The sequence below is a fragment of the Galeopterus variegatus genome, unplaced genomic scaffold (assembly GCF_000696425.1).
Source record: "Galeopterus variegatus unplaced genomic scaffold, G_variegatus-3.0.2 Scaffold266, whole genome shotgun sequence".
NCBI classification, from domain to species: domain Eukaryota; kingdom Metazoa; phylum Chordata; class Mammalia; order Dermoptera; family Cynocephalidae; genus Galeopterus; species Galeopterus variegatus.
In genome coordinates, this window is record NW_007726377.1 from 450,967 (window position 1) to 463,193 (window position 12,227).

The 12,227-nt window shown below is 41.1% G+C and overlaps 1 protein-coding gene and 1 non-coding gene across 3 annotated transcripts in view; both read left to right on the forward strand.

The window, feature by feature from the left end:
• The window catches only part of ABHD2 (abhydrolase domain containing 2), a 107,080-nt gene that overhangs the window by 63,065 nt on the left and 31,788 nt on the right, over positions 1–12,227 (forward strand). Inside the window, exon 5 of one of the 2 annotated variants that reach the window (XM_008566716.1) lies at positions 1,097–1,264. The exons of the other annotated variant lie outside the window; for it this stretch is intronic. Within the exon in view, the coding sequence (XP_008564938.1) occupies positions 1,097–1,264 (168 nt within the window). The remainder of the gene's footprint in view (positions 1–1,096; positions 1,265–12,227) is intronic. 2 annotated transcript variants of the gene reach the window in all.
• TRNAT-GGU lies at positions 5,691–5,764 on the forward strand. Its single transcript has one exon. It is a non-coding gene; the product is annotated as a tRNA-Thr (tRNA).

Sequence of the window (12,227 nt, forward strand, 5' to 3'; positions counted from 1 at the left end):
TTTCTCCCACCTCTACTCTTTGTCCAGACCCCTCCCCAGTGATACCCACTATTAGGTTTCTTGTGTATGATCCAGAGTTAAAGGATGCATTTAGAAACATAATCATCTTTTTTTCCTCCACACAAATAGCAGCACCTAGCTTTTTTTCACTTCATATGTATTGGAGAGCTTGCCATGCCAGTGTATATGAACACGTCTCGATATTTTTAAGGGCTATGTAATATTCCATCACTTGGTTGTGCAATAATGTATTAAACCAGACCCCTACTTCTGGACATTTAGGTTGTGTTCAGTCTTTTGCCATTACAACTGCATATATATCATTTTGCATATGTATAAATACAAGGGTACCTCAAAAAGTTCATGGAAAAATAGAATTAAAAGATAATATAAATCTTTCCATGAACTTTTTTTTTTTTGTAAAGATGACCGGTAAGGGGATCTTAACCCTTGGCTTGGTGTTGTCAGCACCACGCTCACCCAGTGAGCGAACCGGCCATCCCTATGTGGGATCCGAACCCGGGGCCTTGGTGTTATCAGCACCACACTCTCCCGAGTGAGCCACGGGCCGGCCCTCCATGAACTTTTTGAAGAACCTTCATATATCTGTGGAATAAATAAATACCTGAAAGTAAAATTGCTGGGTCAAAGAGGTCTGTGCAAACATTACATTTTATTTTTCCATTCATTCGTTTGTTTATTAATATGGAATTTCATACAGAAATTAAGAGTAATGTTTAGGAACTTGTATAGCAATTTGACAGTAATTTTATATCTGTTGAATTTAATAATTAAAAATTGAGGCTTATATTTTTATTTCATTTTTCTAGTAATTATTTTTTATTGTATTTTTCAAAAGTGTCTATCCATGATGGACTGGAAATTTTAAAAACTGACCCTTCACCATAAATGGTTTGCAAAGCGCTAATATAAGCATCTCTAGCTAGAAGGGAAAGATATTCTTTCCCAGAAAATTCAGTGAAGAGATGTATGTTAAATTCCCTCCTCCTGTTTTCTAAGCCAGTGAAGTATAATTGTGTACATTCATTATGTCACATTTATTGGATACATCAGGATCTCTTTCTGCACCCTGTAGAGGACGTCACCATGGTCATCTGCCCCGGAATTGCCAATCACAGTGAGAAACAGTATATCCGCACCTTCGTTGACTACGCCCAGAAAAATGGTTATCGGTGCGCTGTGCTGAACCACCTGGGCGCCCTGCCCAACATTGAACTGACCTCGCCACGCATGTTCACCTATGGTAAGCCAGGGGCATGGCCAGTGGAGACCCCCTTTTTCTGTTCTCACTGCAAGTATGCTGCTACTTCTGCTGCTGCCTTATTTTTTTAAGTTTAAAATTTCTGCCCATCTGCAAGAGGTGGTGGGGCACACAGTTATAATGGCAGCTGACTTGTCCTGGGCACTTATGACGCTATGCCTCACACCAGGCTTTGAGATGGGCACTGCAGCCACCCCATCTCACAGAGGCAGAAACTGATGCTCACTGGGGGAGGGCTGGCCCACGGACCCCTGGCTGGTTAGGTGTCAGAGCCGGGAGGGTGCTCCGGGTGGCGGGGCTTATGCCCTTCACTTTTATACCATCCTGACGATCCTTCCTCAGGACTCCTGACTGGCAGGCAGGCACGTGATGAGGCATAAGAAGGTCAGTGGGCAGGGAATCTGGCACATTAGCAACTCACTGAATTTCAAGTTCCTTGAGGACAGGAACTAGATCTCATATTTAGACAAATGCTTCTTGACCTTAATTAAAATCCTGTGTTAGCTAAGGCCCTGGCTTCTGGTCTGCTCATTCTTGATTCCTGTGTAGCTCTCCTTTCAGATTATATATGCACACATAAATAATAACCACGTAAAATATGTGTCTGTATGTGTATAAATATTCGGGATGTTTATGACCAAATAAATTCTAATATGTTTTAATGGGAAACAACTGAAAATTATTATCCGTAATCTCACCATAACTATAATTTTCTATTCTTTATCCTCCCATTCTCTCTTTATCTATGTGTACATAGTTTTTATTTAGTTGCAGTCATAGTGTGTATTATGTATGGTAATTTATTTAAATAACTTTATATTCACTAATATAAAGATGCATAGTCATTATATTTAATCTTTTTAAGAGCCACATTGTTATTATTGCTCTGTTACAGTTTATTTAACACTCCTCTTTATAGGGCATTTAGATTATTTAGAGTTTTTCAGCATTTTAAATAATGACACTATAAACATGTTGTACATAGAAATTTGTTTCTCTTTAATGACTTCTTTGGAGTAAATTTCCAGTAGAATTATGGAGTCAACATTTTTTATGCATATTTGTACATCGCGTCAGATTGTTCTCTTGCAAGGTCATTCTGGCTTATGCTGCCATTGGTAACATGTAAGCAGGAATGACCTTGTCTCCTGTAGGGCAGGTAAGGGAAGGTCACAGGTAGGGAAGCGTCAGCAGGTGTGCCTGCTTAGTGCCAAGCACAGTGCTGGGTATTCTGAGTCCGTTTCCGCCTCCATACGCACTCTGTGTTACAGATAACACAGACCCATGGGGAATAGTGGGTATGTGGGAGACAGAATTGGATCCACAAGGCAGAAACAGGCAAAATCTAACACAAATGAAAACAGTGGGGACTAATTCTAAGGTCCTGTACTTAGATATAAAGATCCTTCTATACAAATAGGGGATGGGGAGGCGTGGCTTGGCTGCAGGGCCCAGACAGAGACTTGGGAGCGCTGTCTAACAGCACAGTGTACCAACAAGAAGATGTGAAGTGCCGGTGAGGGCACTCAGTGTGTGCCAAGTACAGTACTGATGTCTCATGGAGACATAATCCCTTTAATCTCTGTAGCAACCCAGGAGACAGTAGTAAAATTCTGATGGTAATACTGAGGCCCAGTGGGGTTAAGTAATTCAGGCAAAGGTATAGAGGCAGTAAGAAGAGGAGCTAAGAAAGGAGCCTGGATCTGGCTGTCCCAGCCTCCAGAATCATTTCAGAGCTAGTAGAATAGCTGGGTCTGTGTGGTCCAAGCCTCCCACCTGCCCCCAGAGTGCTGTGCTATGGGCTGCAGACAAAGAAGAGCAGATTAAAAGGCATTACCACACAAACTCAGGGGAGTCCAGTAGTTGAAGGAGAACAGAGTAGGCTCAGTGTGGGATGTGCTTGCAGAAAGGAACCAGGTCAGGAGGCAGGCTCTGGATTGGATACCCCAGCCCTGCCAATGCCTGGCTCTGTGACCTTGAGCAGTTTGCTTAACCTTAGTTCCACATTCTTCAACTGCAATAATGGGAGCTACAGTTAAATGTGGGTTGCTAAGGACTTGGCAGGCAGTTGATTAACATATAGTAAAGATTTATTAAATGTTTAGGTTTATTCTTATTCAAATACTTGAAGTTCTGTTAATGTGGGTGAGGGATTAGCCATGCTCTGTGTGACCCAGACAAATAAGAAGTCTTCTGCGGGGGCAGGGGGAAACAAGAATATCAATAAATAATTTCAGTACAGTGTGATGCATGCACTGATGGAGAGGGTCTGATTAGCACGCTGCAGCAGCTCAGGGACACCGGTCGGATTGCACAGGCAAGGAGTCGCATCACAGAAGGAAGGATTCTCCTGGGAAAGGCATTTGAGCAGGATCCTCAAAGGTGAGGATGAGTTGGAGCTCATAAACTTTGGGGAGGACAGGCCAAGAAGAAAAACAGCATGCACAGCTACCTTTAGGAGCACAGTGTATTTGGGCTGAAGAGAATCTGAGCATGAAAAAATCCATAGAGATGAGGTGAGTCCTTCTAAGGAGAGCTTCAGCCCCCCAATTTTAAAAAGTAATGTAACAGTTTACTTTTATTTGTTGTTGTTGTTACATTTTGTTTCATCAGAATTTTAGATGTAAATTCCTACAGTTTGTTATATACTTAAGTAATTTTCCAGAAATGCAAGTGACCTAGAAGATATGGGGTGATTTTTCTAGCCCTGTTATTCAGGTTTTTGTGTGTTAATACGTCTTTTCATTGTTGAGGTGCATCTTTTAAGCACTGGGAGATAAGGTCAAACAAATGTGACCTTAAAACTGTCAAATATCCAGAATTCAGACACTTTGTTGAAATCTAAAAAATTAAAACATCTTTGGTAGATTGGAAGAAGCTAGAGAGAGAAAGTGCTAGAGTTTCGTTAGGTGCTATTGATGTAATTTAAGTTTAAAATGATGTGTTCTTTATAAATGTTTCCCTGGACTGGTGAATAAGGAGCAGTCCTTCAACAAAAGCAGCCTGGGGGGGCCGGTCCGGTGGCGCACTGCTACAGTGCACCGCTTGGGAGTGCGGCGGCGCTCCCGCCGAGGGTTTGGATCCCACATACAGACCGGCTGCTCACTGGCTGAGCGAGGTGTGGGTGCAACACCGAGGGTTGCGATCCGTTGCCGGTCACGAAAAAAGACAAAAAAAAAAAAAAAAAGCAGCCTGGTACATTAGAGCAAAGCCCACATTTGTTACTTTTGATCAGTAAACTGAGGCAGCTCCTTAACATGCTAGAATTAAAAAACCTTCATTACAGTTAATCATGTATTAAATTCATCAGTGTATTAGCTGTCTACATAAGGCTTTATATAGTTCAGTACAAATGTTTGTTGACTTTTGTTTCCACACTCAGTATTGTTGGTAATTTTTAATCATTGCTGCTTTGTGATATGGCCTAATATCTGACAGCTCTAACCCTGACTCATTGCTCCTTCCTGGTGCACTTTTGTCTCCCTGCCTATTGATTTCTTTCAAGTGAACTTTAGAATTATTTTGTCAAGTTCTATGTTGAATTTCTGTATTGGTCAAGATGGACTAGATTATGCCATGGAAACAAACTCCCAAATCTCATTGATTAAAAATGAAGATCTATTTCTTCCTCACACTACATTCATCATGGCTTAGGTGGATGGTTCTGTGTCCCTGTCCTCACTCAAGGACACAGATTGATGGAGCAGCCACCAGCTGCCGCATTACCAGACTCACAGAGTGTGGAAAGAGTGTGGCTTTTGAAGCTTCTGCCTGGAAATGATATAGGTCATTCCTGCTCACGATTTATTGGCCAAAGTACACTACACAGCCACGCCTAACTTCAGTGGGATGGGGGACTACATCCTTCTTAGGGAGGGAAAGTAAATATTGGTGAACTGTAGCACAGCTCATCACATTTTTTAATAGGAATTTTAATCTGTAACTTCAGTTGGAAAAGTTTATTTTTGTAGTATTTACTTTTATCATCCAGGAACATGGTATTTTCCTTCAAGTCTTCCCTTATTTCTCCCATGAAGAACTTCTGGCTCTGTTTGTATAGGCCAGTGGTTATCAACATTAGGAATTTCCCCTGACAGCTTTTAAAAGATATCAATGCCAGGGGCCCAGTGCATTTCGCTAAGATATGTAGACTCTTTGTAAACTGTTCTAGTTTGTCAGGGTTGCCAAAACAAAATACCACAGTCTGGGTGACTTATCGGCAGAAATTTATTTTCTCCCAATCATGGATGCTAGAAGTCTGGAGATCAAGGTGTCATCCTGTTTGGTTGCTTCTGAAACCTTGGCTTGTAGATGGCCACCTTCTTGCTGTATGTTCACAGTGTGGTCATCTGTCCATGGATTTGTGTCTGTGTCCTAATCTTTTTTTACAAGAACACCAGTCAGGGCTGGCTGGTTAGCTCAGTTGGTTAGAGCGTGGTGCTGGTAACACCAAGGTCTAGGGTTCAAGCCCTCTAGCAGCCAGCTGCCAAAAATAAAAACACCAGTCATTCTGAATTAGGGTTCACCCTAATAACCTCATTTTAACTTAATTACATCTTTAAAAGTCCTATCTCCAAATACAGTCGCATTCTGAGGTACTGAAAGTTAGGACTTCAACATATGCAGTTTGGGGGCATACAAATGAGCCCATATCATAAACATAAGCACAATAGTATCACCACAACTAAAACACTTAACAGTATTTCTTAATAACAGTTCAATCTTCCAAGTGTCTTTTTCTTTTTTTTTTTTCCTTTTTAATTATAGTTTGTTCAATTCAGGATCCAAATCATGTTCCTATATTGCAATTGGCTTGTAGGTTCCTTATGCCTCTTTTAAATCTCCTTTCCTTCACTTTTAGGCCCCCAACCAAAATCACCCTCCCTGATGTGGATGATTGGGTGTGACATTCGGGGGGGTGGGGACTCTGGATCCCCAGAACATGCCATAGCCCACGAGTCAGGCTGCGTGGTCCCATCCAGAGCATATGTGAGCACTAGGTACTAGCGTTGGCAGTCACAAAGTTCCAAAGGGACTTAGGCCTGCTCATTTCAGATCTGCCCAAGTTCGGCTTGGAAGGCCCTTTTGTGGTCTTCACTTGCTTCTTGTCATTTGGGTCTCAAACAAGATGTCACCTTCTCAGAGAGCCCTTCCTTGACTCCCCCCATGTAATGTTTCTCCACCCCCACCCCAGTCATGTATCTAATACACCTCTTTACATTCTTCAAGGAACTTATGATTTGAAATTATGAATTTGCTTTTATACATTATTAAATTGTTTGTTTATATGTTTATTATCTGTCTCTCTATTGCAAAAATTCACTCCATGAGAGCAGGGGGCTTTTGTGCTCCCTGTATAGCTCCCAGCGCCTAGAATCCTGCGTGGCACATAGAAAGTGCTCACTCCATAAAAAGTGCTCGCTCCATCAGTTTCCTGAATGCTGACAATGAGGACCAAAGTGATGGATGTGAAATGACAGTTCCTGGATGTAAGGTGATACTTTATAAATGAGCATGTCTCGAACAGGTGTGCTCTATATGTGAGTCTTCCCTTGTGCAAATCTCATCTCTCTTGAGTAGATGCCAGGCATCCAAGTCACTACCCTTTTAGCTTTTTGCAACTGTAATCTTAACCAGAAGAAAACTAAGGAGGGCATTAACATGAATCCAATACAGATGCTCGTTGGCTTATGATGGGGTTATGTCCCAATAAATCCATTGTAAGTTGGAAATATCAGAAGTTGAAAATGCATTTAATACACCTAACCTACCAAACGTCATAGCTTAGCCTAGCCTACCTTAAATGTGCTCAGAATGATTACATTAGCTTACGGTTGGACAAATCATCTAAAGTCTATTTTATAATAAAGTGTTGAATAACTCATGTAATTTATTGAATAATTTACTGACAGTGAAAACCAGAATGCTGGTACGGGTACGGAGTCGAAAAATCGTCGCACTGAACATCGTAAGTTTGGAACTGTCTATATTCTTCTTTTCCTATTATGCACCCATCACAGATCACTCTTGCTGAGAAAACTGTAAAAGATCTTTTCACATTTATCAAACTAATTCTGTTCCAAACAGCCTAAGCACTAATCCCTTGTTATTGGACATCTTTGCTGATGTGATTAGAACTTGTTGAAAACAGATCTCTCTTGCACAGATTTTCCTAACTGGATAATTATGCATTCTGTGACTTAGAATCCTTCGTGCTGCCTTTGAAAGATAAATTCATTAAGGAAAATCCTTCATGACAGCAGTTACCACTTATCTCACACTAATGAGTGCCAGACATGTGCTGAGTTTTACAAGTATTACTTCACTTGATCCTTACAGCCTCAGAGGTGGGTATTAATTAGTGTCTCCACTTTACAGGTTTAGGGAGGTTAAGTACCTTGCCTTGGGACATGTGACTAGTAAATGGCAGAACCAGCATTCAAACTGTGTGATTCTTAACCCCAACTCAATACCAGCTTGGTTGTAGTATTAATTTCCTATTTAGGATACTGTTCTTTAGAATATAGAGGAGCAGAGGGATATTTGAGCAGTTAAAAAGATTTTTCCGGGGCCGGCCTGTGGCTCACTGGCTGAGCGTGGTGCTGACAACACCAAGTCAAGGGTTAGATCCCCTTACCGGTCATCTTTTAAAAAAAAAAAGATTTTTCCCCACTTTGGTGGTGATGGTCATTACTGTTTTTATTGATAGCTATCACTTACATAGCATTTGTTGTGTGCCAGGCACTGTTCTGAGCACTTTAATGTGATATATTAAATCAGTCATCCCCCTTTTACAGATGAGGAAACTGAGGCCCAGCAAGGTTGAAAACCTTGCTCCAGATCGCAAAGCTGATGAGTGGGCGATCTAGGTTTCAAACCCAGGCAGTCTAGCAGTCTAGTCCTAGAGTCCATGCTACTTAACAACAGGCTATGTTGCCTCTCCATATAAGAAACGGCGTCCTGCTGATACTTCTAAGGAGTAAGGAAATAGTTCCTGGTCAGATATGTTTTAGATTTAAGGCAAAAGAACATCCAAGAGCTTCTCAGAGCCACAGAAATGAGCCTGTTGGATTCGGTGTCTGATCTTTTGTTCATGCAGCAGTTTCCAGACATTCATGGGGCCAACCTCTGCCATGAGAATATAGGCATGAGGGCCAAACCCTACATGAGTTTGAGTCCCTGTCTCTGGGAAGATCTGTCTGTGAGGAACAGCTCACCATGTAGTGGGGCAGGGGAGGGGTGTACAGTCACAGTCAGTCTAAACTCATTGGCTGGGTGAGTCCAAAGAGAGTATATACCCATGGCAACCTTTTCAAGGACAGAGACCAGATCTTAGTTTTAATTTTTATATTATTTTTTGTTAATTTCTTGCATCTAGTATATCAGTTAGAGGGACATGATCAGTAAAGGCCTGCATAGGGAAAGAGCCTGTGCTTTAGAGTCCAATAGATGGGAGGTCTGAAAATCTACCTGAGAAATTTGAAAAAGGCTGTTGAAAAAATTGGCAATAATATAAAAGTGTGTTGCACAGAGTCCAGCAAATGCCAGTAAGTGATAATGATTATTGTCTTTGTTAGTCCTTTAACTTTGAGTTTTCTGTGAGCCAACTTAGAGGAGAAAAGGCAAAAGTTTACGACCTTGCCTCTTGTATCAGTCCATTTTTGTGTTGTTATAACAGACTACTTGAGACTGTATAATTTATAAAGAGAAGAGGTTTATTTGACTCATGATTCTGAGACAGCAGCATCTGGCACAGGCCTCAGGCTGCTTCTCCTCATGGCTGAAAGCAGCAGGCACCTACCTCCTGGTAAGTGCAAGGAGGTCACATGGTGAGAGGAAGCAAGATAGAGAGGGAGGGAGTTGTCATGCTCCGCTCTTCCAGGAGCTAATAGAGAGGGATCTCATTCACAGCCTTCCCTAACCACCCCCTGGGAGGGCATTAATCAATTCATGAAGGATCCGCCCCCATGACCCAGATGCCTCCTAACACTGCCACACTGGGAATCAGATTTCAACATGAGTTTTGGCAAACAAACATATCCAAACTGTATCACTTCCACATCAGCTTCATACAGTTGACTTCATGTGAACTTTTGAACTTCTACAAGGACCAATTTGAGAAGCTGTTCTTGCTGAGCATAAAAATTGTTCTTTTTTGAGCTTGGTCTGAGTTTACAGGGATGACCAGGCCCCGGTGGCTATTTTGAAGGATGCACTGCTTGCTTCTCAGCTGCACAGTCTTCAGTATTTGCCTCCTGGCCAAATCTGGTTGGGTCACAACACCTCCATCTCAAAGCTACTGGCCTCTGTATTCAGAGACAGCTCTGAAAATCAGTACTGGCAAGCTGTTTTTATTGTAGTACATGTTCTATATGCTATATTTTAACATTCTAAAAATTATTTTTGTTCTTTAAAGAAAATTTCTCATCACTTACCTCAGTATAGTTCATAGTTTTTTAAACGAGAAAATATGAAATATTTCTCTTTTGATGAATTAAATTAAATGACATTAGCTAATCTGACCAGAAATAAAATGTGAACTTGTTAAGATGACTAATAGCACCTAAAAGGGTGAAATTTACCAAACTGTCTTTTAAATTTCTTATTGAAATAGGGTATTGCACTTATTGGGCAGGTACACAATTCTATCACATGGATGAGAACAATGAATAACACTTGGAAATGAAGGAAGATGGAGAAATCTTGAAGGTTTTTTTTTTTTTTTTAAGATGACCAGTAAGGGGATCTTAACCCTTGACTTGGTGTTGTCAGCCCCATACTCTCCCAAGTGAGCTAACCGGCCATCCCTGTATAGGGATCCAAACCCGCGGCCCTGGTGCCATCAGCACCACACTCTCCCAAGTGAGCTACAGGCCAGCCCTTGAAGATTTTTTTGAAGCGTGTTTATTATAAAGAGGCTAATCTTTCATTGGAAAACTGCAGCAGTAGACTAGTTGGCTTATTCTCTATTGACTTAATTGATTTTCTAACACAGACAATGTTTGAAATGTGAGTGTTTTTGTTATTGATTCTGTAGGGGATCAGTAAATTCAGGAAGCATTCTGCTCCTTCTGTCTGTCTTTGGCCAAGTGCCTTACTCCAACAGGCCAGTATTCATGTTCAGAGTAAAGTGGAGCTGGATCAAATCTACCAGCCAAGGGATGAACTGAAAACCAGGAATTTTTATCTTGTTATTCTGGCCTCCATGTCATATCTTAATATTTTGAAGTTTTATCACCAGAAAGTTAAGAAGCATGTGACAAAGGGTCCTAGAGTTTGGTCTTGATTAGAAAAGAGAAAAAATTTAGGATTTTTTGTAAGTCTCTTTTATATTGGGTAAAAGGAATAAAAATAACCTAGCTTTGGCCGCCATAACGTGACTGAGTATCTTAGGATCATGAGCCTCCTATGAACTTAGCACCCATCTCCGACCAAAACTCCAAACTCTGGAGCATTTTGGCATTGAAAATGGTCTCAAAAGATTTAAATTGCTTTTTTCTTTGAGTTTAAATAATGAAGAAGTGAGCCCTCTACTTATTTCTAAACTCTTAACTTTCTGGCATTAGACATCAAGCTGAGAGGAAGTACCTGAAATCACAAAATTGTATTCTGTTGCTTGAAGGACGAGCTCTTTAATGTCCAGCTGAGTTTAATACTGGAATTTTTGTTTTTTAAAATATCTTTTGGAACCTCAGGGAAAGATCAGACTACTTTGCCATGCTTAAAAGGCAGCATTTCAGTCTTGGGAGGGAAGCCCTATACCCGGGGTGATCACATGATTTATCATCCCAACTGGGATGCTTTTGAGACTAAAAAGAGACCTTATTAATAACAGCATCAGAACAACAGACAGACTTCAGGGTTCTCTCAGCCAAACTAGGATGTATGGATATCCTACCTATAGCATGCTGTAGAGATTACCCACAGTCTAACACATCTCACCATAAGGAGTTGCAGACAGTGATTTATAAGGAACTTGTATTTTGTTTTTACCACTCAATCCATCTTATAATATTTGATTAGATCATGAACATAGATGTTTCTAGAAGCTTCTCATATCTACCCTTTTAATCGATGCAGACTCAATTTTGGATTGTATTCATGATTCCAGGTTGACAACTATGAATTTTGTTGCCTCTGCATCAAACAGTCAAGTCTTATAGTGGCAGAAGGACACAATGGGAAGGGAGAAAGAAGAGACGGGGAAGAGAGAGAGAATGTGAAAATGAGGATAGTGAATTTGCAGAAGCTCAAGCAACTTAGTAAAAAACCCAGCAAGATCGTCTGCTGGGAGTTGGGCCAGGAGCTTCAGGGAGTGTGATGGGGAGTCATATCCAGAGCAGAACTGTGGAGAAGCAGTGATAGGTTCTGTACTTTCCGGATGAGATCTGAATGCTTAAACCTCAGCCATAAGAGGGCAGTTTTAGGCATTCTATACCTAGGGAAACAAAGCTAAACACTTACTTGTGAAAATCTTTGTTTTAGAGAAAAGGACAAAGCCAGTAAATGTGATGGGCGAAGAGGGGCTCTCACTTTACATCCACAGCTGTTCTCTTCCTGAGTGACTCAGCTTTGCAGTAGTTTCCTCTTGGCTTTAAGAAATGACTCACATACTTTTACTATGAGAGTGACAAGCGCTGCTAGACCCCCAACCACCCACGTGTCAGCAAGCCATGTTGTTAGCTTGACCATGTCTTTCTCTTTGATTAAACTTAGTGGAAAAGATATTCAGGTACTTCTGTCCGCTGCACAGTCACACTGGCCAGTATTGTGTGCTTTCATTCCACATGATTCAAACTTCCTTCTTATCCACCTAACATTTCTGTGACACGCCCACCATGTACCAGGCCCATGCCTGGCATGAAGGATACAGAGATGACTCAAAGTTTCCATCCACAAAGAACACCAAGTCTGTGAGTCCCTGTATTTAGTCTACTTAGTCATG